Source organism: Tachyglossus aculeatus, chromosome 21 (genome assembly GCF_015852505.1).
Source record: "Tachyglossus aculeatus isolate mTacAcu1 chromosome 21, mTacAcu1.pri, whole genome shotgun sequence".
Lineage (NCBI taxonomy): Eukaryota > Metazoa > Chordata > Mammalia > Monotremata > Tachyglossidae > Tachyglossus > Tachyglossus aculeatus.
In genome coordinates, this window is record NC_052086.1 from 17,355,448 (window position 1) to 17,381,879 (window position 26,432).

Here is a 26,432-nt window from a genome sequence, read left to right on the forward strand (position 1 = left end):
CACTCAATCGTATTTATTGAGCACTTACTGTGTGCAGAGCACGGTACTAAGCGCTTGGAAAGTATAATTCGGCTTACCTTTTCGGTGCCTCAGTTATCTGTAAAATGGGGATAAATACTGTGAACTCCATGTGTGACATACACTTGTGTCCAACCTATCTTGTATTTACCCCTGCACTTATTACAGTGCCTGGCACATAATAAGTGCTTAACAAATACTATATTAAAAAGTGAAGACGGGAAAAAAAGAAGAGAATTTGGAAAGGGTTTGGGGTAAGTACACTTTAACTGTCAACAACATGACCCACGCATAAGCCCCCGCGTGGACCTAGAAAGCAGCTTGGATCCCCGCACGTGCTCCCAAGAAAATCCGACTCTGAATGGTGAGGATCTCTGCTGGGTATGCGGCCTGAAGCCTCGAAGCGAACAGCTGTACTTTGGAATTCGGAGTGGATTCACACCGGCTCGCTCTCGTCCGCTGAGGTAGGGGAGGGAAGGGAGAAGAGTTTTCCAATTCTAGAAAGGAGTTTTCCAGGTGAGGCAGGACCCCAAAGTCCCCCTTCATGGGGACTCCTGACATCCGCCCCCGCCAGCTCAAAAACCAGACACAAACAGAATGGGGAAAGTAACATACTAACTTTTTTAATACAGTCCGATCAGATCAATCCATATCATTGAGCAAAACCAAGATGTATCCACACACAACTCAACAGTGGTACTCGATACGGGTGAGCTGCTGTCTTCTTTCCTCTTCCCAGACAGAACCCCAACACCCCAGACTGGCAAGTTTTTTTTAAAATTTTGCATAAAACTATTTCTTCCATAGACTTCAAACCATCAGCTAACCAAGTTATTATGATACATCTAAAAAAAAAAAAAAATTTAATACTAATCCTAACATGACTGCTGCTTCAAAAGAGCTCTGTATATCACCTGGACTGGCTTTCAGTAGCAATTCACTACAACAGGTCCTAAAAATAATAACAATAATAATAATTAAGAGAATTAAAACCCGACAGCAAGTTGAACGGTTAAAATAACAAAAAGGACCAGGTTGGAACGGTCAGCGTCCCCAGCAGCTGACCTCGCCTCTGCCGGGGACCTCACCTGCTCACAGGCAGCAGGACCGGGCCCTGCCTCGGACCAATTCTCAGTTTGGAGTTTCCCAGGGTGACCGAAGCCGTGCTCTGTTGGTTGACGCCGCCTTCCGGCTTTGGGATGAGCAACTGGAAGTTGGCGGGTGGGTTGGGGAGGGATTAGGAATTTACCGCTGCTTCTCGTGGGGAAGAGAAGACGATGGGGAGAAGGGCGAGAAGGACGAGGGGAGGGAGGGGGCCATACTGATCTCCTCAGGACACAGTGGGTGGGAAGGGAGGGGAGAGACTGGGTCACTAAGACGGCTTGGACTTTCAACCCAGGGGTTCTGGTTTCGATCTCTCCGCTAAAGCCCGTCCTGGAGCAGCCTCAGAGGTGTATGTAGTGTTATACGGTAGGCCCCACATCCTGTCCTGGGTCATACAGGCTTCCCTGCAGAGCACCAGCAGAGAAGCTATTTCTAAAGAGTATTTAGAAGGGAGAGGGAGAAGAGGGGAATTTAATAACGAATAAAAATCTCTCAGCTACAGAACCCAACGACGTCATCTCTTTTCTCATTCCCAGCATCTTTCCATCGCCAGACTGCTGTTTCCTTGGGGACCGTATCGACCTCATTTCCCCTCGGGCCCCATTGGCTGCTGGTCAACCTCCGGGTCCACTAGGGACGACGCGAATGCAGACTGGACGATCTGGAACCCGAAGGACTCCAGGAGGGACATGTTCTGTTGGGGAGAGAAGGGGGACCCCAGGGCGGGGCCCAGATCCCCCAGCGGGCCCCCAAGGGCCCTGACGTGAACTTTCTGTATGTGTTTGTTCAGGTAAGACTTGGAGCGGAAGAAGCTACCGCACTCCGGGCAAGGGTACTTCTTCTCCCCGTCGGACTCCATTTTGTTTTTGGGGACGGCCATGTCGCAGGAGAAGGAGCCGTTGGAGCTCTGCTTCTCTGGGGTCTTGAGGTCGCTGGCATCAGAGAGGTCTCCGTAGGAATCCGAACTCTCAATCGGGTCCTGATGTGAGCATTTCTGGCCTTCTACAAGAAACAGAACACAGAGGGAAAAATGAGCTCGGGCCGTGGAAACACTCCTTCTGGAGGAGGCAGTTTGGGACAGGCAGCAAGCATAGGGGGGATACGGCTGGCGGGCAGGCTGGGGCACATGGAGAACCCCAGGAAGTCTAACTGTTCAGCCTGGCAGTCAGGCCCGGGGCAGGGGAAGGGACTGGGCCTTCCCACCCCCAAAAGGAGGCTGGCCCCTAGCACCAACTCTGCCTCCCAACCCACCTCCTTGGCCTGAGCCCCAGAAGAATGAATGGGTGGAGAGGGAGTCTCTGCCACAACACCTGCCCACAGTTCCTTCCCTCCAGCACCTATGCCTTGGAAGATGCATCTCAGAGTCCCTCGGGAGATTTTGCCTCTCTCCACGCTGTCATTTTTATCCCCAACTGAGGTGCAGCGGCCTCAGTGCAGGAAGTATTCCCCCCGAGGGACAGCAACTGGGGGCAAGGAGTGAAGGAATCAGGAAATACTGCATTCATTAGTTCTCTTTGTCCGGTCCCCGCCCAAATAGCAGGCCAGTGTTTCAGGTCCCCACACCTCCGATTGCGGGAGGACAGAGAGGCCCAAAGGAAGGGTCCTCTGCAAGCTGAGTCGCTCTAACCGCTAGGCACCCTGCCCCGGCCAGGTGAGGACTGAGCCTGTCATCTCCACTGCCCAGTGCCCAAGGCCCCGGGCTGTTGAGGGAGCGGCTCCCTTCCCACCCGGCCCAACTTGACACTTGGGAAAACACCGACAGGACAGAACCGAGTGCCCCCAATTCTCCCCAGCACCGAGTACAAGCCACCAAACCCTATCAGGACCAGAGGACTTGGGTATTTCCAAGGCAGTCTGACTCAAAGTTTGCTGAGCCACCAACCCTGGCCAGGCCTGGGACGGGGCAGACTCTGCAGGACTTCCAGGGCCTCTGGGCTCCCCTGCCTGCCAGAGGAAACGGAGCTCCTCCATTTCACGTCAACATGCAGCCCAGAGCCAGGGGGGTTTCTACGATAACCAATGCTGTCGGGACCTCCTCGTCGGGAAGGACACCACCCGATGGGAGCATGGAGCATGCCATCTACGGGGTCAGGCTGGACGGGCTGGATCCCTTCCCTGCGCTACTGCCTCGGGTAATCATGGCCATAACCCCTCTAACACAAACTTGTTTCCAAGCAACAGAAGACGCTCTCTACAGTCCTACCTTCCCCCAGGGAGAAGAAGACTTGGAATGAAGCAACAGCAAGGGAGCGTGAACTCTCTCTCTCTCTCTCTCTCTCTCTCTCCCACACACACACACACTCTCTCTCTCCTATACAGGTGCACTGCCACCAGCCCAGTCAGAGGTCCGGCAGAAGAGGGGGCTTCCGCCCCACAAAGCGCTCAGAACCCCGGAGGGGCCCCATTCACGGCCATCACGCCGACCACCACTGACACCTGAGAAGACTTCTCCCTCCCCCGCTTCTATGGTCAACCGCAAGAGGAGGGAGAAAGCCGGCAAGCCCTCATCGTCCACACAGTCCCTAAGCGGTGACCACCAAAGCTGTGCTGCAGGCACACCGGACTCGACATGCACGGACCTTCCTGCGCTCAGAGAGGGGGGCCCCAGCAAGGCCAGAAAAGCCGAGCAGGTGGCCCCACACCTCGCTCCCAGCCCCCTTTGGGGCTCTCGGGGCCAAAGCAACACCGTGGCAGAGCCCAGGGCTCCACGCCGACGCCTTTCAGGGTTTGACCAAAACCCCGAGGATCCACCAGCCCCCACAGAGCATCTGCCTTTCCTCATCTTCCTCAACGCCTCTCTCCCTTGGCTATCCGGGCCCTTCCCTCCTCTCCTCCCCTCGCCCCGCCCGGAGCCCCACCACACAATCCTGTGCAGAGAAGCAAAGTGCAGAGCAGGGAGTCGCTTGCCTTTGGTGCCATAGGTCCTGACGCAGTGGAACGCTGCTCCCCCATTCGGGATGGACTCCTGGTGCCTGGAGACCTGGGGAAGGGGAACACCGTGGTGGGTTTTAACATGGACCTTTAAGTAGGAGGCAGAGGAGAAACCTAAACAAGATAAAAGGAGATGAGATCCTGCCACCAGCACAGACAGACCTCTGTTTTCCCCATTTCTCTTATCCTTCTACTTCTAGCGTCCCCTCAGGGGCTCAAACTAACAGGGGCCCAGGTGCTGAGAAACCCCTCTGTCCGGGTTGGGCCGAGGCACCAAGTGAGAAAAGGGCATTTCCAAGGGCCCCTGCCCCGAATGGAGGTGGGTGTGGAGGGAGGAGGCCGAAGCCAGTGCAAGAGAAGGGAGTGGGGCATGGTTTTTCCTACTCCACACAAGCTAAAGATCTCTGGCTTGAGTCCCTTCCTAAGCCAGGGCCAGATGCAAAAGTCATCTCTGCTCCAACTCCATCCCTGAAATCACTAGTGACCCTTCGAAGGCTTCATTGTGGGGGGAGTTGGACTGTACCAGAAACCCTGAACCGCTCAGGCGGGCAATTTTGCAACAGGGGTCTCCAAGGTGCCCCCTTCCCCGAGGACAGAACGTGGCTCTGTCCAATCTCTCCCCAGCCCTCAGTCCATCCCCATTAAATCTCTCAGGCACATTAACAGCACCAGGAGGAGGCTGGCAAAGCTTTGGCAGGGCCCGGGGGAGCAGCAAATGCAGCAAAGGAGCTCTCGCTTTGTTGTATCGAGACCAGCAAAATCCTTGCTGGGAAAGTGGTCAAAAGAAAGGAAAATAAAACAAGAAAGCTCCTCTTCGGGAATCAGGGAAATTAAAGGAGAAGGGGCCTACCTGGAAAACAGATCCCACAGAATCCCTAACATCTTTCTTCCTAACACTCAGGAAATGGCTTTTGCCTTTGGGAATGGATTTCCCAACTTTAGGGATAAACTGGATTTGACTGTTAAATCTTCTGAACAGGAAAAAAAATAGGAAGTTAATTTAAAGGGACACAGTCATCTACTTTTTTCCTAAAAGGACTTTACTGTTTTTCCAGCCCCTCTTAGGAGACAGGGAATTCCAACTTACTCTTTAGGCTGATTATATGAAAAAATACAGTGCGATTCTCCCGATGTCTGGAAAGTCTCACAAATCTGCCCTGCTCCATGTGTTGCTCTGGTTTCTGGTGCTGTTGCCACTGTCAGACCCAGCCATGGGGACTGAGGGAAGCCCGTCTCAGTCAGCTGGCCGGGGCACCAGTAGGCAGAGTCAGGAAGCAGAAAAACCAGACAGGAGAGCTTTCCATTTTGGGAGTCTTTGAAAGGAGAGGGGGGAAATCACGCCCTGGAGCAGAGCTCCTCCTCTTGGGAATTACCACATGGGGCCTTGGAAACTTGACTGTGTCCCTTTAATACAGAATTAATGCATCTCACACATTCTCAGACACGTTTACTCAATTTTCAAATGGCTGGGACCGCAGCTCAGCAGCTAAACCCAGGACTGGCGGCCTGGGAGAGCCAGGTGGCTCTGAGAAATTTTTCGACACAGACTACTTAAAATAAAATAAGTAATAATAATAATTTAAAAATCCTGACGCAAACATCAACTGGAAATCGGTAGGCCGAAGGAACAAGCCTTTCCCAGTTTTGGTGGATGCCACCTGGGTACCTCCGACAGGTACTTTACTCATACTTTAGAGGAAAATTTCTATTTATAGCGTGGGCTCGTCACAGCAGCGTCTCAGGGTGTCCCTTCAACTGAGCATGAATCAGTCTGCCCTCTCATGTTTGTCTGGACCCCTGGTCTTGGTTCGGAAAGTAAGTTTCTTGAGGTTAAGGTAATATCTGCCTGATTTATTTTGAACAGTGTTTCATAAAACATGTGGATGCCTATGTGGATGTTTAATAGCTCTTTGATGATGACGACGACGATGATAATAATGATAAAAAAGGAGGAAAAGTTGAGTGGAGGGGAAGTTTATGATTTATAACGGCTATTCCACTTCTGGCAGCCGTTATTTTGGGTCCTGGATTGGGCTTTATATGTCTACTCCCAGAAGCACTTTCACCCTGTTTGGATGACCCTGCTCTGGCAACTATGGGGCAAGTCGCTGTCAGCAGAAACTTCTGTATAAATGGGGAGAGGGCAAGCAGAGTGGCCCAAGAGAGAAATTCTGACTTCGGAGCCAAGTACACCGGACATCCAAGTCTGAGAGAAGCTCACACAGAAAGATCACAAGACAAAACTGTGGCTACAACCTCTTATCGTCGCACGTGCAACTGTGACCCTAAGAGCCAAGGAGACTTGAGCCTCCCAAATCCTAACTTGGGGGTTAGGGGGGAGGGAGTCCACCAGCCGCAGCATGTTCCCTCTAACACTGCCACATGGAGCTTCAACTGGCACCCCAAAATACTGCCACTTGGGAGAGCTTTGTTTAACCTCCCTGGTTATCTGGTGTCTACTCCAGTGCTTAGTGCAGTGTTTGGCACAGAGTAAATGCTTAACAAATACACAGTTGCTACTACCACCCAGTCCCTGCTAGAGGAAAATGAGTCTCTGCCCACCCTGAACGGAACCACACAGTGGGGTTCTGAGCCCAATTTAGAGGACTCTCTGTCCCCAGCTATATCTCTGGAGGTCTAAGGACAGACGATGAAGTCAGAAGACTCCTGACACAGCATTAGGATGAGGCACCTGACTGAGGTTCCCCCAGGCCTAGACAAATATGACAAGGGAGAAAGCCCTTTTCTGGTGAGCCCACCTATGTTCTCTATTTTCATAGTCCAGTCACAGGACACTTAGGATTCACAGGGAAAACCTGCCTTCTCTTCAAAGAAATAGCATTTAATGACTCAATGATGTCCCTGGGGAACGGCCTGAGTATCCAAACAGAGCATAATTTAGGGATAAAACAGTCTCTCTCTCTTTCTCTCTCTCTCAGCTGCCAGCCTCTCTACCAATTCATCCTGAGGGAAAGTGCCAGCCGAATGAAGGCACATGTAAAGCTGAGATGAGACATAAATGGTAGATGAACCAATGACATTTCAAATAGGGTTGCAAACCTCCCAGAAACAAAGAGCTTCTCACTCACTTGGCCATCATCTAGGACAAGGTGTCCACGGCTGTTCCTAGGACAGGCCACCCTTGCCTCTGGGGCTGGCAGAAGCAGGACTAGGGCTTCGGGGTTTGCAGGCTAATGGTGCTTTTCCTGGCTGAGAGTCACTACTGCTCACACCAAAGGGAGACCACCTCCTTAGTGGCTCAGCCACCCCAGCTACCTCATAACCCACCAAGCTTTCTGGGGGAAGCTCAGCCTTTGATCGCTCCAATTCCACTGCTTGGAGCTTGAAGCCCCTAGGAAGGAAATGGAGGTTTGTCCTTGGCACCCTAAGGGGACCGAAGGTCAGGTTGAACCAGGATGGGCTGAACCCTGTGTGGGTATCTTGTACACGGTCAGAGTCAGAAGAACTAACGGGTCCCAGGAGCTCCCTCATGAGCTGTGTTCGTGCGTGACCCAGGAGGAGAAGAAAGAGGCGACTGGGAAAATGTGCTTGAAGTGGAGATAGCCTCAAGGACACAGTAGTCACTGTTCTCCCCGACTGTTCTCTCAAAAGGGCAAAGGGAAAAACATGAAGGCGAGAGCTGGAAGTCTTCCCATGAAGGCTATCTGTTTGAATGCCCTACCCTGAATCACTCACACACTCACTCTCTCTCTCTCATTCCTCCTTCACAGTGAAAGCAGTTCCCTAAATGCTTTTTCAGCTTCTAAATTCCATTAATTTCTTCCATCAAGAAAGTGATGAGATTTACCCTGTCCCATCTCATGATTCCACATCCTCTACTGGACATTCCCATCCTCTAGACAGAGAATTTTACAAATCCTTTTCAATCTCTTCGAGATGGCCATCATCCTCAGAAAATAGCATTCTATCAAATCTGGAGCTTCTGGTCACCAAACCTTTCCCCCACTCCCAGTTTATTGAAAAAAAAAAAACAAACCCAAACCCAACAAAACAAAAACCACAAAAATTCACACAGTCTCCAGTCTTATGTATGTTTCTGCCCAAAATCCAGAACAAAATTAAGCTTTAAAGGATTCCTCTCTAGGATTTCTGCTAGTCCAGCCTGAACAGTACGGGTAACAGACTTCAGATAGATGAGCTTGCAGAGGAAGCTCTGCGGTGACTATGTTCACAGCACAAATCTCTGGTAAGGAATGAAAGAGCGAAAAGCAACCTTCAGCCTGTGAAAGGCTGAGGCTATTTATCTAAAAGCCACTGAAGAAACTGACTCCTTTGACCTAGACAGAGACTGTCTCTCCTGGAAGGAGAAAACAGAATAGCTTCTCAACTCATTGTGTCTGAACAGTCAGAACCGTCAGTGCTGTCCAAGGAGTCAAGAGAAACTGGGCTGCAGTTGTTCTCCTCCTGCTCCTTCGCCTCTGTCCACATGGACTATTAGCAGCCCCCTTCTTCTCCAGTAGATTTCGGGGTCTCTCTTCTGCTCTTGCCAATGTTTTTAGTACAATGCGTTGCACCTGAGGGATGTTCACTCCTAATGCATCTGTTCCCTCTTCTTTTGCCAAAGACCCAAGCCAAGTTTCTTCCTCTTCTGGAGGGGAGGGCTCCTGAATTACTCCTCCTCCAAGATCCAACTGCAATCTGAGTCCAGATTCTGCTCTCTGGAGAAAACGTGGTGTCTGGATTTTCTGTTCCTGAATCCCTTGGCCCTGCCCCCCCAAGTCCTCAGCATCCCCCCACGCTCAAATCCTCTTCATCAGGTGTGGAGGAAGAAGAAAGTGGCCTCGGTTGTTTCTCTACTCCTGGGAAATTTCCACCTCTATCACCTGTCAACTGGGACTCCTCTTCCAAGCTCTTCACTTTCCTTGGGCTCTATGGTCTTGGAATTTTTCATCCAAACCGTCGTCTCCACCGATCTGCGTCTCTTCATTACCTCTGTCTCCTGCAGCCTGGAGCGAGGATTTTCCAGCTTTCCTGTTGAAACCAGTCTCACCTTTCACCGCTTTCCAACAAGCTTAGAGCAAACACCTGCTTGGCCTGTGGGCCTGGGAACCTTGACTTTGGGAAGTCTGGCGGCGAAATGCAGGCTGATGTCATGGATTCGGGGTTATTTTTAGGAGCTGTGAGGAAGCCAAGTTTGAATAAAGGGAAAAAGGAAATCCCCAGCGCCCACAGCGTTCTGAAAGTGGCAAATGAGCCTGAAAGCACCTGCTTGTCAGCGGCTCCACAGTGGCCTTGCCTGCTCGCCCGTCACGTCACCTGCTCCCATGCTCCCTAAAGCTTCACCCCGACCTGCCCGAGAAGAGTATCTTGCTTCAACCCTAGGACACGAGCGACACTGAGACCAGCGAGGTTTTCTGGTGGCACATTGGGAGGAGAAACACTGACATCCAGTGGCCACGGAGGCGAGACCCAAGTGCCAAACCCGGTGCCCCAAAGGCGAATCAACCTTCAGTGCCAACTACACAAGAAGTTCGACCCACTGAGGAGTGGAGCTCACATCGAGATCCCCGGAACCTGAAAGCTGCTGGAATGAAGCAGCTGGGAAAGTTACATGGTCAAGAACATCGCTCCTCCTGCCCACTTTTTGCAGGTTACTTCTAACCAACTCGACTGAACGCAGTAGTCCGGCAACACCCTCTGGTCCAGAGGTCACCCACACGTGACCCTAACACACCTCAAGAACCTCCTCAGGCTTCTCCGATGCGACACCGCCCCCTCAACTAAAGCAGACACTGCCCCTTGACTAGTGCCGTCCCCGTCAACGCCAGGGAAACCACTCCCGAACACAACTCAGGCTCCCATCCATGATGTCCTCCCCGCCCTCTCACGCTTCACCCTCCCTGCCTTCCCGACAATTCAGATGGATACTTTGTTCCCCTGGGGGCCTGACCCTCTAGGTCTGAATTCAACCAGCCCCGGGGGGCCAAGCCCACACCACCACCTCTCCCTGAAGCATCTTCACCCTCGATGAACGTGTTTTTGGTCAGCATTCCCTGTCAATTGTACAGCCATCCACAGACCCAGTTAAGGGTGTCCGTCAGCCGAGAAACTGGTGTCTGGGATACTTTACCGTGGATGTTCTCCTTCATTTAGCTAAAAGTCCTAAGGGTGAATGGGTTCTTTCCTGTTTATTTGCTCTGCTTCTATCCCCAGCCTTTCCCTAGATGCTCTCAGGGGCATACCGGTACTGCACTGACCTCTCCCCCAACACGCCCTCCCCGCTGCATTTTCTGATGATTAGGTGGTGCACTTCAATGGACCGAGAGAAAAATGGGACCCACGCTCGTCCCATCAGTTCATTGGCTCTGCGCCATCATGAATCTCTCCTGACCTCTACCACATAAATACAGCACAAAAAACTTCAAGGCTCAGGGGTTCAGCTCACCAGGGCAGAAAACACGTCAAGGCCCAAAAGGCGGGGACTAAATACCCCTCCCTCTTGCTTCTCTTCTGAAAGCTCTGCTCCTGAGGGTACCAACTGGTTTGCAAGGAACCGTTAGCAAGCAGCTAGCTGAGAGTAAAAGACAGGTCGTGTTTCCAGTGATTTGAAGATGTTTATTGTTCTTTCAGTGAGGGAGGAGCAAAATAACGAGTCCCCAGTGTTATCCAGTGTTACCCGTGGCACCCTGGGGCTGGGCATGATCCTGACCCCTAAAATAAAGGCACGACATGGTGATTACCTCGGTTACAGATACTGCAGAAGTTGCTTGGTCCTTCGCTGTGCTTCTTCAGGTGATCTGCCATGTATGCCGCCCGCAGGTACTTCCCGCACACCTGGCATGGGACCTTGTCTTCGTGACAAGCCAGGTGGGAACGTAGACGGTCCCGGGTAGCAAAAGAAGCATTACAAGTCTAAGGGCAGAAGGGAAAACACAATGATTCACCCACCTGGGCCTGAATCCCCCTCCCAAAGGACCGCGAATGGAGAGCCCCAGGGTAGCCTGCATTAGGGCAGAAAGGTCCCGCTCACAAAGGGGCACTTACAAACAGGGTTGTTTGCAGTAAGCAGAACTGGGACCCATGACTTTGACCCAGGTTGGCAGCAGCCTTGGACATTCCCAAGTCATCCTGGTCCCCGAGGTAATCGGTCAGAGTGGTCACAAGCTGCTTATCAATCTGCACTTCCAGGTCAGCGTGAACTGGGTGCCAACGTCCCCCTACCAAAAAATCCCACACAGTCTGCAGGTGAAATACTTCAGACCACATGATGAAATAATCATCATAAAAAATTGTAATTGCGGTATTTACTAAGCGCTTGCTCGGTGCCCCAAAAAGTACAAAGCGCTGCGGTTGATACACGATAATCAGGTTGGACAGAATCCCCGTCCCACATGGGGCTCCCAGTCTCAATCTCCATTTTACAGATGAGGAAACTGAGGCACAGAGAAGCAACGTGACTTGTCCAAAGTCACAGAGCAGACAAGTGGGGAAGCCAGGATTAGAACTCAGGTTCCCTGACTCCTTGGCCCGCTCTCTTTGAACTAGGCCTCGCTGCTTAATTCTACAAGTAAATGTAGAATAAACTGTCTGCATTATCCTTTGGATTTTCCATTTGCTCCATATGGAGAATTTACCCTCTTGATGCCAGGAAGGAAAGAAGGGTTGAATCGACAATATTCCTAACAGTCCAGTTGGCGTTTGGGGTGGAAAAGAGAAACCTAAAGGGCAGGACAAGAATCAAAAATAACTCTGAATAACGGTACAACTTGTTCATATTGGAAAAACCAAACTCGTGAGATTACTGTATAGATTCCCAATACAAGATCATTAACGTCACAGAAAGGGGGAAGTCGGACTAGCAATGAACAAAGTACTACAAGTTTCACTGGGTAAAGAATGAACAGAACAGAGCCCTCAAAATAATCCGCTGCTCAAGCGACGTGTTAACATTCAGAAGGTGCAATGATCTCAGCGGGCTGGCTGCCGCATTGATGAATGTCAAAGAGAAAGAGACAGAATTCAAGCTTCAGTGAAAAATCTTAAGGTGATAGCTATAGTTACCCCAGTGTGGGAGGGCAACCCCATGCTATTTGTAACTACTTTTTCCCCTCAGTCAGTCCACCCAGCAGTACTCCCTTGGTTGCCTAGACCTATTCCAGGCACTATAATAATAATAATAATGATAATAACTATGGTATTTGTTAAGCACTTACTATGTGCCAAGCACTGTTCTAATAATAATAATAATGATGGCATTTATTAAGCGCTTACTATGTGCAAAGCACTGTTCTAAGCACTGGGGTATATACAGGGCAATCAGGTTGTCCCCTGTGGGGCTCCCAGTTTTAATTCCCCTTTTACAGATGAGGTAACTGAGGCACAGAGAAGTTAAGTGGCTTGCCCAAAGTCACACAGCAGACAAGTGGTGGAATCAGGATTAGAACCCATGTCCTCTGACTCCCAAGCCCGCGCTCTTTCCTCTAAGCCACACTGCTTCTATGCTATGAGGAGTCAGAATGGGGCACAATAGTTTGTGCCTTCAAGGAGCTTGCAGTCTGAAGGGAAAGACAATAAACACAAATACAGAAACTGCAGAGCTCTAAAAAATATACATATATCACAAATGACATAAATATGTGCGCATAAGGATATTAACTCTCTGTATTTTAAGTCCTGAGAGATATATTTTAAGTCCTGAGAGATACAGGACAATCTAGAATCAGGAGGGTTTAATTTGGGAAGGCTTCAAAGAGAAGGTAAGAAAATCCCCAGTCAGGCGAAGGGATAGGGGTAGGTTCCTCTAAACTGAGAAAATAATGCACAAAGTGGCATTTGTCAAAAGCATTGGGTGAGTGGGATGGCATGTAAGCTTGACTGGCTGGAGTGGGGCAAGCAGATAATAATAATAATAACAATAATAATAATTGTGGTATTTGTTAAGCACTTATTATGTGCCAGGCACCAGACTAAGTGTCGGGGTGGATACAAGCAAATCGGGTTGGACAAAGTCCATGTCCCACATGGGGCTCACAGTCAATCCCCATTTTACAGATGAGGTAACTGAGGCCCAGGGAAGTGAAGTGACTTGCCCAGGGCCACACAGCAGAGAAGTGGTGGAGCCAGGATTAGAACCCATGACCTTCCGACTCCCAAGCCAGTGCTTTACCCAGTAAGACACGCTGCATCTCCATGAGGCCAGAGCAGGAGACGAGGGCATTTAGGTAAGGCAGGGCCCTGGACCCCAAGGTCAGAAACTTTAATCTGATGCAAGTGGCAACTGGGAGCCATGGTAAGCTTTGTTTTGTTTGTTTGTTTCTGGGGAGGGTGGCGGTTGTGGGGAGAAGATATGAACAGGGACAAGCAGCTTGGCATAGTGGAACTTTCATTCATTCGTTCATTTAACTGTATTTATTGAGTGCTTAATGTGTACAGAGCACTGTACCAAGGGCTTGGAAAGTACAATTCAGCAACAAATAGAGACAATCCCTACCCAACAATGGGCTCTCAGTCTAGAAGGGGGAGACAGACAACAAAGCAAAACATGTAGACAGGTGTCAATACCATCAGAAAAAACAGAATTATAGATATACATCATTAATAAAATAGAGTAATAAATATGTACAAATACACACAAGTGCTGTGGGGAAGGGACGGGGGTAGGGCAGAGGGAGGAAGTGGGGGCGATGGGGAGGGGAGGAGGAGCAGAGGAATAAGGGGAACAGCCCTGAGCACTGAGTCCCATATAAAACCTCATTATCATCATCACCATCAATCGTATTTATTGAGCGCTTACTATGTGTAGAGCACTGTACTAAGCGCTTGGGAAGTACAAATTGGCAACATATAGAGACAGTCCCTACCCAACATTGGGCTCACAGTCTAAAAGGGGGAAGACATTATCTTCCCTCTAGACTGTAGGCTCATATTGGGCAGGGAATAGGTCTGCAAATTCTGTTGTATTGTACTTTCCCAAGTGCTTAGTATGTGCCCTGCACATAGTAAGTGCTCAATAAATAACAAGACAGTGTTGGAGGATGAATATTCCAGTGATTGGGTTCAACATGGATTGAAGCGGGGAGAGGCTGGAGGCAATCAATGGTATTTATTAATAACGATGGTATCTGCTAAGCACTTACTATGTGCCAAGCATTATTCTAAGCACTGGGATAGATACAAGATTATCAGATTGTACCATGTGGGGCTCACGGTCTTAATCTCCATTTTACAGATGAGGTAACTGAGGCACAGGGAAGTGTCTCTCTATGTTGCCAACTTGGACTTCCCAAGAGCTTAGTACAGTGCTCTGCATACAGTAAGCGCTCAATAAATATGATTGAAAGAATATATACCTGTATATATGTTTGTACATATTTATTACTATATTTATTTATTTATTTTACTCACACATATCTATTCTATTTATTTTATTTTGTTAATACGTTTTGTTTTGTTGTCTGTCTCCCCCTTCTAGACTGTGAGCCCACTGTTGGGTAGGGACCGTCTATGTTGCCAACTTGGACTTCTCAAGCGCTTAGTACAGTGCTCTGCACACAGTAAGCGCTCAATAAATACGACTGAATGAAGTGACTGGCCCAAAGTCACAAAGCTGACAAGTGGCGGAGCCGGGATTAGAACCTATGACCTCTGACTCCCAAGCCCGTGCTTTTTCCACTAAGCCACGCTGCTTATTGAGCACTTACTATGTGCAGAGCACTGTACTAAGCCCTTGGGGGAGTATGATACAACAGAATTAGCAGACATATTCCCTGCCCATAAGGACCTTGCAGTCTAGAGGCAGAGAGGAGATGATTTCAGGAAACACGGCTTAGGAGCTCAAGGCCTAGACTGGTAGCTTTGGCAGTGAGACTAGAGGAAGAGGGGCAGATCCCAAAAATATTTTTGAGAAAGAATTGGTGAGCCTCATGGGAAGAGCAGGGGCTTGGGGGATCAGGGACCCAGGTCTGGTCCCAGCTGTGCCCTTAGGCCTGCTGTGGGATGAAGGGCAAGTCACTTGACCTCTCTGGGCTTGTTTCTTTATCTGTAAGACAGGGATAATGTCTGCTCTCCCTCCACCTTAGTCATACAAGTCCCATATGGAAAACAAGGATTGGGTCTGGTCTTATTATCTTGTATCTACCCCAGGGCTTGGTCCTTCTAGATGTTATGGGGCAAAGGGATGGATCACTACCCTGAGGTTATCGGTCAGAGGGACCAGAAGGGTAGTGCTACCTTTCCTGGTGACAGGGATGGTCGAAATGGTGGGCTTTGCTGGTAAGGAAAGTAACGAGTTGTTTCAGAGAGGTTTAGTTACCTTTCCAAGCTGGTGACTTGCTCTAGAAACAGGAAGGACTAGGGGATGGGGGAAAAAAAAATGTACGAGGTCAGAGAGCTATAAATCTAAGAGATGATCTGCTTATGGGGGAATGCCTGAATCCGTGGACATGGACAAGCTCCCCCAGAGCAGCGAGAGTAAGGGTAAACCAGCTGAGGTGGAGACAAGTAATGTGGCCTTGGGATAGCGGAAAGAGTTGCCCCATGGGGCCTTTTGAGATTTTTTTGGAAATGTAACAAGTCTGCTCCAATGAATCCAGAGGCTTGGTTGAGGAAGTCTTGAGCCAATGAAATCATTCATCCTGGCGCTTCTACTGGGGCTTTCAGCTGAGAATCTCAAGCTACACACATGGAACAGGAGCATAAAGCGGTAAAATGATGGACCAATTTAGCTAGAGGTGATGCCCCAAAATATGGTGTTAACTTGATCACCATAACCAAAAGTTAAGGATTACCGTGGGTAAGAGGGCCATTTTTACTGTGGGAAAAATGGGGAGGGGTTTGAGGGAGAGGGCTGTGATGTTGAAAGTGGAAAGGCTCGGCTCTGCTTTGGGTCTGGAAATTTGCATATCATATGTTTCTGGGAAGAAAGATATCAAAGGTAAAGCTGTCAGCTAGTATCACTGTCTTAAAGCAGATGTTCGAAACCTAGTTGCAGGAATGGATTTGGATTCACTGAGGCTTGGGTGTGAATGATGGTGGAGTCTCCCAACAGGGAAGGCTCTGATTTCAGTGATGCAAAGAGGTCCAAAAAAAATCATTACTCAACAATCACCCTTCGAGTACAGGAAACTCTTCCTGGAAAGGTTCTATCTTCGGCTCATCTCTAAAGATGGTAAATAATAAGCCTCCAGAACCTTGAGTAGTCTCCAGGGAGAAGAGTACAAAGGACACCCTCTGAAGGAGAGAGATGTAAGTTATGCATATATCTATAAATTATATAATGCATAAATTATTTATATTACTGTCCCTTTCCCCCTCCAGACTGTAAGCTCACCCTGGGCAGAGACAAGTCTACCAACTCTGTTGTACCGTACTCTTCAAAATGCTTAATAGTGCTTGGCACGCAGTAAGCATTCAATAAATATCTTAATAGTGCTCGGCATGCAGTAAGCATTCAATAAATATCGTTGACGCCCCATTCTGCTGAAGGCAGCCTAGAAATGAGGACAAGGGATGAGGGCTTTGGGGTCGGGGAGAGAGCTGCAGGAACTGAGAAAACGGGGACATCCACGTTGGACATCAATGAGAAGACTCACTCCACCAAGTAGAAGAGTGAAAACAAAGCAGTTTGAAAACAAAGACCCCACGTTGGTGAAACCACATGCACATCTGCTGGGTATGTCCAGTAATTCTCATACTGTTTATCAATCCATACTCAAGACTTTTTAATCACCATGCAGAAGTTTTGACCAGTCCGCAAAATTTTCACCAAAAGTCAGGTGCCTAAGCAAGATCAAAGCCCCTTCCTTCCTCTCCCCCTCGTCCCCCTCTCCATCCCCCCCATCTTACCTCCTTCCCTTCCCCACAGCACCTGTATATATGTATATATGTTTGTACATATTTATTACCCTATTTATTTATTTATTTCACTTGTACATATCTATTCTATTTATTTTATTTTGTTAGTATGTTTGGTTTTGTTCTCTGTCTCCCCCTTTTAGACTGTGAGCCCACTGTTGGGTAGGGACTGTCTCTACATGTTGCCAATTTGTACTTCCCAAGCGCTTAGTACAGTGCTCTGCACATAGTAAGCGCTCAATAAATACGATTGATGATGATCAATAAACTTTTTGATTTTCCCATTATTGTTTGCGGCCAGGCCCTAACTTTCCTTTATTGATCTCCTTTCTGTCCCCAGCGCCATTCCTCCCTCTCCCAAATCCCTAGCCCAATTCCCCGACCTCCCTCGGGAGCCAGGGAACCGGGCCACAAGGAGGAACCAGTTCCCTCCAGAGACTTATCCCACCCCACCATCCCCCAACAGAACCAGGAAGAAGAGATGTGGCTCAGGAGCCTGGAGTGACTGAGTAGCCAGGGCATGGGGCTCTGCTTCACACTCTCAGGAGTGCCCGGGAGAGCCGGCTCCTTCTGGGAAAGGCTCCCAAGAAACCCGAGTTGAGCAAATTAATAACAGTATCTGTTAAGCGCTTACTATACATCAAGCACCGTTCTAAGCGCTGGGATAGACACAAGCTACAGGTTGGACACAGTCCCTATCCCACATGGGACGCACGGTATTAATCCCCAGGAAGCAGAGAGACATTAAGTGACTTGCCTAAGATCACGCAGCAGATAAGTGGCAGAGTCAAGATTAGAACCCAGGGCCTTCTGACTCCGAGGCCTTTGCACTACCCACTAGACTATGCTGCTTCACCAGTGGGACTATGGAATGGCAAGCCTCTCAGAGGTACAACTGGCTCCACTCTAGGCTAAACAATGCCCTCTCCAGGCGTGCCCTGTGGAGTCTGACCCCTTTACCTCTATTTATTCTGACGACTTATTTATTTTACTTGTACATATTTATTCTATTTTATTCTGTTAATATGTTTTGTTTTGTTCTCCGTCTCCCCCTTCTAGACTGTGAGCCCGCTGTTGGGTAGGGCCCGTCTCTATATGTTGCCGACTTGGGACTTCCCAAGCGCTTAGCACAGTGCTCTGCACACAGTAAGCGCTCAATAAATACGACTGAATGAATGAATAAAGGTCTCTAGCACTGACTCAGGGTCCCAGATGGGAGTGAAACCAGCTCACCTCCGCCAACACCCCATGATGGCAGGTGACCCAACCCCCTGCTCAGCTGAGTGATGTGAGTGCCCAGCAGCAGGCAGTAGGGCTAAAGCCCCGTAGCTTTCTCGCACCCTGTACCTTTCAGCGGACCCTTCCCATTCTCTTCATGAGCCCCTCCCACTAGATTAAGCCAGGTACATCTCATCAGTGGAAAACCGGGCTCCTTTTCCCCCTCTTCCCTGAATGGCTAAATGAATTCCACTCTCGAAAGGAGCGTTAAAGCAAGTGGGCTAGAACCAGACTTCGGAGGCCTTGCCTGCGGTTTCACGCAGCAGTTGTAACAGTATTAAACGAGAAGCAGCGTGGCTCAGTGGAAAGAGCCCGGGCTTTGGAGTCAGACATCATGGGTTCAAATCCCGGCTCCACCAACTGTCAGCTGTGTGACTTTGGGCAAGTCACTTAACTTCTCTGTGCCTCAGTGACCTCATCTGTAAAATGGGGATTGAAACTGTGAGCCCCCCCACGGGACAACCTGATCACCTTGTAACCTCCACAGCGCTTAGAACAGCGCTTTGCGCATAGTAAGCGCTTAACAAATACCATCATTATTATTATTATTATTTACAGAGAAGCTCAGAGAAGCAGCGTGGCTCAGTGGAAAGAGCCTGGGCTTGGGAGTCAGAGGTCAAGAGTTTGAATCCTGGCTCTGCCACACGTCTGCTGTGTGACCTTGGGCAACTCACTTAACTTCTCTGAGCCTCAGTTACCTCATCTGTAAAATGGGGATGAAGACTGTGAGCCCCACATGGGACACCCTGTATCACCTTGTATCCCCCCAGGTGCTTAGAACAGCGCTTTGAACATCGTAAGCGCTTAATAAATGCCATCATTATTATTATTACTATTATTTATTAAGCACGAGTTGTGTGCAGAGCACTGAGCGAAGTGCTGGGAGGGAATGCACAGATGGGAATAAGACATGGTCCCCCATCCCTTGAGGTGCTCACTATCTAAGAGCAACTCAATCAACGGTATTTATTGAGCCCTTACTGTCTGCAGAGCGCTGTATTATGTGCACCACTAGCTTACAGTCTCTAGCGTCGCGATTTGGCACATTCTGTTATGTCCACCTGAATCACATGTACAATTATTTTAGCGGGACAGAGGTGCCCCATGAATCCCTGAAAAATATGGGCTAGAGCCAGCTCCTTTTGGGGAAGACTCCCAAGAAACCAGTGATATCTCCCCCTTGAAGATTAAAGTGCCGTTTAGGAAGTCAGCAATCAGAAACCAGGGCTTAACAAACAGAGGCAACTTTGATTTTACGCAGAACAAAACTGTGAGTATTCCCTGCTTGGGTCTGGAATGAAAAGTAAAAGAGAGGTTCTAAGCAACTTGGGGAAGGGGAGAAGGGTAAAAGGGACTTTGGATGCACAATAGCCAGCTATGGTGTCTGTCTGTGCGCAAGGTTGGCTAGGGATGTCGGTCTTGGTGAGAACTTTGGTGTTACAATACGGGTCAAAGACGAAACACACAAATCTTAGAATTAAAACCTTAACGGTCCCGTCCCTGTCGTGGTGCCTGCATAGAACAGCAGGAAATGGGCAGAAGATGATAGTTCTGCATGTGGCTTATTGGTTTTACGGGCAAGCGCTGCAATCTGAAGCTTAACCTATTTCCTGAGCAGACCTGCTCCGAAAGCTTCAAAAAACACAAGGGACTAATTACACCGAACATGAAAGCAAGAACTGGTTGATTTTGGAGAGGCACCCTGGGAGATACAGCTGGGCTTTATCCATGACTGCTCTCAGGCCTGCTCACCTAATGTAAGGAAAGGAGCGCTTCCAGGAACACTTATTGGGTCCCAATGAAAACTCTCAGAAATGTGATTGATTTAAAGGGGCCGGAATCAAATAACTGTCTGCCACTTCTCGGGACTGGCTTTCCAAAGCAACGAGTCCTTTCCACTTTGCGTTATTGATTCATTTCAAAAAGCCCCCACCTCTACGACAGACAGGATCTGGGACTGGCTTGATGCTATGTTGGTATTCTTCGCAACGAGCTTCGCGCCAAGGGAAAACAGCTGAACAAACACAACTGGGCAGGAGAGTCCGAAACAGTGGGTGGAGTGGCAAAGGCTCAAATGTACTGACCTGAAAAGAAAGTCCCTGCCTTGAGCACTGGAGACTGCGACAGTCTCTGCTGGGCATCAACAAGGTGAAAACTCCCCAACCAGGAATCTCTGCTGACAGGGAGAACCTTCAAAAACCCAGTGAGATGCAGTGGAAGAGGTGGCGGCTAGAACCCAGCAGGCCCAAGAAATCAAGCAAGGGCATGGGACTCTCTTTCTAAAGACAGGAGGGGTTGAGGGGTAGGACGAGAGGGCAAGGGAAGGGGAACTGGAGCCCCGAGTTTTTGAGATTTCTGCTCCCCGGAAGGGATACACAACTATGTGGTGGATATTTCACACAGCTTAATGACGAACCGCAAATCGAATCAAATATATAAAAAAAAAAAGGTGGCGATGGAGGAGAGGGAGGAGAAAGAAACGGAAGGAGGAAGAGGGGCAAGAAACAGGGAAAGATAGATGCGTTTCCCCCTTGGTTCACATGCCGGGATTCTCATGGAGACTAACAGTCCTGGATTCAGCAAACCACTGCATTATGTACAGGAAATAAGGACGTTACCATGAAAAAGCAATAATTTTGCTCAGACAAAAGTGAAGGAAAACCCCAGGTCACCACCCACACCTCATCCCTGCTGGAAACGTTTTCTTAAAGTTTGGGCTTCTCCTTGTCTTTTTCCATCACCGCAGGGAGTCAGTGTGGTTGAAATTCCCCCAGTGATGCTAAACTCACCAAAAACTTGAACTGCTTCTAGTCTGAACGACCAACGGGAGAGACACAAGACAAAACAGAGCTCCTGTAATTGATTCTCTCCCTTCCCCCTTGGTGAGAAACCTTGGGTTGGGGGTAGAGGCAAACACTCAAGAACTCCATAGGAGAAAAGGAAAAAAAGCCGCTCATTATGGGAACGAGGAGCAGTGGTCCGGGCGTGACGTGCCCCAGTCTGTCAGGCTCCTTCCCCAGCTAATAATAATAATAATGTTGGCATTTGTTAAGCGCTTACTATGTGCAGAGCACTGTTCTAAGCGCTGGGGGGATACAAGCTGATCAAGTTGTCCCATGTGGGGTTCACAGTCTTAATTCCCATTTTACAGATGAGGGAACTGAGGCGCAGAGAAGTGAAGTGACTTGCCCAAGGTCACACAGCAGACAGGTGGCGGAGCCGGGATTCGAACCCACGACCTCTGACTCCAAAGCCCGGGCTCTTTCCACTGAGCTACGCTGCTTCTCATGAGAAGTTAAGTGACTTGCCCAAGGTCACACAGCAGACATGTGGCAGAGCCGGCATTCGAACCCATGACCTCAGACGCCAAAGCCCGGGCTCTTTCCACTGAGCCACGCTGCTTCTCATAATAATGGCATTTATTAAGCGCTTACCATGTGCAAAGTACCGTTCTAAGCACCGGGGAGGTTATAAGGTGATCAGGTTGTCCCTCGTGGGGCTCCCAGTCTTAATCCCCATTTTACAGATTAGGTAACTGAGGCACAGAGAAGTGAAGCGACTTGCCCAGAGCCGGGATTTGAACCCATGACCTCTGACTCCAAAGCCCAGGCTCTTTCTACTGAGCCACGCTGCTTCTCAGCTCCCCAAAGGTCTCCTTGACGCTCCTGACCGGGCCCAAGCTCTGATCTGCTTCCCGCCCCAAGCGACCACCCCTCCACCCTGGATGCTCAACCACCCGAAGCCCTCTCCGTTCTCCCTCCTGGAAATGGGTGCTAAGGAGTCTGGCCCCGCGGCCTCCTGGTATGTAATCCAGGCTCACGGGACACCAGGAGAAGCTCTCTGCCAGAGAGGGCCACCAACCATCCAGCCAACTCGCCATTAGCTGGGACTGGCTAACCCACCCTTGGCGCCCACAGGCCTTCCTGCTTCTCCTCCTCCCCACTGCTCCTGGCCTTTTGGCTACTTCACCACCCACGGGGGCAACAGGGTGCGCTGGGGAAACGTGAGGAGAAGCAGCTCACATCAATGTATTTTGCCACTTGTTGGCAGTGGGCCCGCTCCGCTAAAGGATTCGGAGGGGCCGGGGATTGAGACTTATCAGCTAAAATGAAGGTTTCTGAATCATCTGTGGATTCTACTATCCGAGCCATCCTTGCCCCTGACTGCCCTAGATTAGGAATCTCAAATGGCTGTTAAAATTGGCGCCTGAGAGCCTCTGGCTGAAAAGCGGCCATCCTGAAGAAAGGGCTTTGTTATAACCCCCGAGTGTGAAGTATTAATGCTATTATTATTGTTATCAGAACCATCGGGAGCACAGTGGAGGAAGGAAGAGCTTTGGGGAGGAGATCAGGACAGCAAGTGGTGACTTCAGCAAGAGGAGGGGAGGTTTGCAAAGCAGGTCTCAGTCTTGGCCTCCCCCTCCACCCCTGCACACACACACACACACACACACACACACACACACACACGCACGCACACAGCTGCACCAAGTATGGGGAGTTTTAAGAAGGGTGAGTCCAAACCTTAGGTGTCCCCTTCTTTCCCACCACGCCAACAGCCCCTACCTGACACTTGTGCGGCCTCTCGGACGTATGCACCTGTTTGATGTGCCCGTTCAAGTGGTCTGGCCTAAAAAGGAAAGAAGATTTTAAAACCGAGTCCCAAGAGAGGGAAGAGAGCAGACGTTACACACTCAAAGCTCAGAGGGGACTGGGTTCCATGTCAGCAAAGCCACCTATTTGCTGCCATCACTGGGGCCCAGGCGGCTCAAAGCAGACCATACCTCTTCATCATCATCAATCGTATTTATTGAGCGCTTACTGTGTGCAGAGCACTGTGTTAAGCGCTTGGGAAGTACAAGTTGGCAACATATAGAGACGGTCCCTACCCAACAGTGGGCTCACAGTCTAAACCTCTGCTCGGCTAAAGACGCTTTCCTCCTGAGGAAGGGGAAGAGAGGGCTTGCTGCCAGAAACTGAAAGATTTCTGGAGATGAGGGAGACTGTTTCAGAAGAAACCAACATTGAGAGGCTGCGGCTTTTCCTGGGAAGAAAAACATCCTTTTATTGTAGGAGGCCAAAGCTGCTGGAGAACACTGACAGCCCCCTCGCCCAGCTTCTTCGGTTTGGACAACCTGGTCTGAATTGGACAGAAATGATTCTCTGGAGATCGGTGGACGGTACAGAATAAACTAACCCGACAGTTAGGCAGGTGGGAAGAAGTTGCCTGACTGGAAAGACGGGTTAGGGAACCCAGCTCCGGGGAAGGGAAGACAGCGGAGGGAGGGGAGCTCAAGTCCCCTAGAGCTTTGTACAGCTGCCCCCTTGGCCTCTCTCCGGGAATTCCAACACCTTGAAGTCACCATCTTTCTCCCCTTGTCTTTCTAAAGGCTTCAGCCACAGATGAAGAAACCCCGCTTCCCCTCTGGGAACATATATGACTGAGCTGGTCTGCAAAATGGGTGCCAGGAGCCCACCCCCTACACCCTTACGCCAGCCACCATCCCCACCCCGCTCTCGGCCCAGATCTTTATGGTGAGCGCTGCCAGGCTGTGTCCAAACGGGACATAATACAGCCAGAGGGGCCTAGGTGAGGGACGGTTGAGGTTAATCCCTGCTTTCCCAACCCTTTCAGCCCAGCACAAGCCAAAGGCAAGGGACAGAAGGGGGGGGTGGGGGGGCGTGAGAGAGAGGAGAGAAAGAAAGAGCACCTGCTACTCCATTTCCCCTTTGGTCTTCCCCTGCCCTGCTTTAAAACAGCTTTCTGAATGTCCGGGAGCCCTGGCAGCAGGGAATCCCATCTCTTCCTAAACCCTGAAGGGAAATTTAAACCACCGGGTAGATGTGCCCACCAGGTGCACTGGTTTCACCATCCCAACATGTCCAGCGGACTGGGGCCTGCCTCAGGCAGCAGCTGCAGTGGACCCGCACACTGGCCGCAGAACGGAGCCCCTCCGGCCCCCAGAAAGGGCCCCCATTCTCAGGCGGTAAACACAAAGGCAATCTGTGGAAGGGGCAGGAGGGACCTCACTTCACCCGCGGGCTGAGGAATCTTCCATCTCCCAGCAGATTACCTGAGAGGTGGAGGGGGATCTGCTGGAAAGAACAGGCTACGGTCGAGATGGTCGGTTGTATATATGTATATATGTTTGTACATTTTATTACTCTATTTATTTATTTATTTTACTTGTACATAGCTATTCTATTTATTTTGTTAGTATGTTTGGTTTTGTTCTCTGTCTCCCCCTTTTAGACTGTGAGCCCACTGTTGGGTAGGGACTGTCTCTATATGTTGCCAATTTGTACTTCCCAAGCGCTTAGTACAGTGCTCTGCACATAGTAAGCGCTCAATAAATACGATTGATGATGATGATGATGATGATGAGACTGGAGAGGCAGAACGGAAAACTGGGGAAGATCTACCCCAGGGGAGGAGGGCCGGCAAAATGGTTTCCCACAGGTCAAGATGCTCGGCGCCAGGCAGGGCCCCACAGGCCGGCTACGAAAGCCAAGACGCCGGGCGAATCTGGTACAAAAACGCCCGAGCTGGTCCCCAGTCCCCGGCATTTGGTGGCTTTTCCGCGGGAAGCGGGACGGGCCGGGGGACGGGACCCAGTTGGAGAAGGGCCGGCGGGGAGGAGGTGGAGGTGGGATCTCCCTGGGCTCCTCAGCACCGGGATTCTCTTCCGGAAACGTCCTCTTACCTGGAGAAGCCTTTGCCACAGCTCTGGCAGATGTAGGGCTTGCCCACGGAGCCGTCGTGGGACCTGACGTGGTAAGACATCCTGTCTTTCCGCTTGAACCGCAGCCCGCACACGGGGCAGGAGTACGGTTTCTCCCCGGAATGGGACAGCTTGTGCCGGTTCAGGTGGTACACATCCCGGAAGATCTTGCCACAGATCTCGCACGCCACCTGCTTCCTGGTCCTGCTTCTCTTCCGGGGGCCGTCGGGGTCGTCCGGGATGGGCAGCCCGTTTTCCCCCAGCCTCGGCGGGGGGATGTCTATGTAACCCAGCTGCAGGCTGGTCACCCCGTGCTGGGCCTCGTGCTGCCGGAGCCGGTTGGCGTCGGTGAAGACCTTCCCGCAGAGGCCACAGGGGAGGATGCCGGCCTCTCGCAGGCCCCCCGGGGACCCGAACATCATGGAGTCCAGCAGGTTGGCCTTCCGGGGCCGCCCCCGGCCCCTCTTGCCGGTCAGGGGCGGGGCGGCGGCCCCCACGTTCTGGAACGGGGAGGCCAGCAGCTGCGGCGACAGGGGTCCGGCCACCATGGGGAGGCGGTCCACCCCCGGCAGCACCGGCAGGGCCGCCTGCCCGGCGACGGCGGCCCCCGCGGCCCGCGCCACGGCCTCGTCCTCCGGCTGCATGCCGCCCGCGATGCCGTTCCCGTTGGGTCCCAGGCCGGTCCCGTTGGTCATGTCCAGGGGGAAGCCCAGGTCGGTCGTTCCGGGGGGGGCGGAACAGCATGATGTCGGCCCGGGCCGGGGGCACCAGGATCTGGACGTTGGACTGCTTGATGACCTCCTGGCAGATCTCGATGACCGACCGCATGAGCAGGAACTTGGCGGCCGTCATGAGCTCGGGGAAGCTCTCCAGCCGCACCACGATGCGAGAGGTGTAGGCGAAGTCCAGGATGTCCCCGAACACCTTGGAGCTGATCGTGTGCATCTCCAGCTCCCTGCTCCCGCCGCCGGGCCCCGCGGCGCCCCCCACGTCGGCGGGACCCCCGTCTCCCGCCCCCGCGTCGCCCAGCTGGGCGCTGAACACCGACTCGAAGTACTCGCTGCAGGCGGCCAGCACGGCCCGGTGCGCGGGGAAGCTCTCGTCCCCCACGCGCAGCAGCACGTCGCAGAAGCGCCCGCCGTTCTTGCGCTGCTGGTTGAGGTTATGCAGCATCTCGGTGCTGTGCCTGCTCACCTGGTAGGTGTAGCAGCCGGAGGGGCCGCAGGAAGCGTCGTTCACCCGCTCCATGGCCACCCCCCCCTCCCGCCCGCAGAGATCCCCCACCCCCGGTGGAACGGGAAAGCCCCCTGGGAGGGGGAGGCGCCGTCCGACCAGTGGACACGAGCCGGGGGGAGCCGTCTACAGGTGTGCGGCATACATCTGTCGCTTAAAATGCACACATCTGGGGATGGACACGTGCCCCTCCGAGTCGGGGGGGGGGAGGGAGGGAAGAGGGGGAGGGGAGTCCACGCACACCCACTCTGAGTCGTGGAGGGTGGTGAGGAGGCGGAGGGGGATCCACACACACACACCCACTCTGAGGCGTGGGGGGGGGAGTGAAGAGGAG

At 51.1% G+C, this 26,432-nt stretch overlaps 1 protein-coding gene across 1 annotated transcript; it reads right to left on the reverse strand.

Moving 5' to 3' along the window:
* Window positions 1–620: 620 nt before the first annotated feature.
* PATZ1 (POZ/BTB and AT hook containing zinc finger 1) lies at window positions 621–26,113 on the reverse strand. Its single transcript, XM_038762852.1, is given in 6 exon segments — window positions 621–2,124; window positions 4,030–4,167; window positions 10,755–10,926; window positions 22,710–22,773; window positions 24,848–25,596; window positions 25,598–26,113. Coding segments are annotated over 6 exon segments (2,058 nt in total). The 3' UTR covers window positions 621–1,705.
* Window positions 26,114–26,432: the final 319 nt, after the last annotated feature.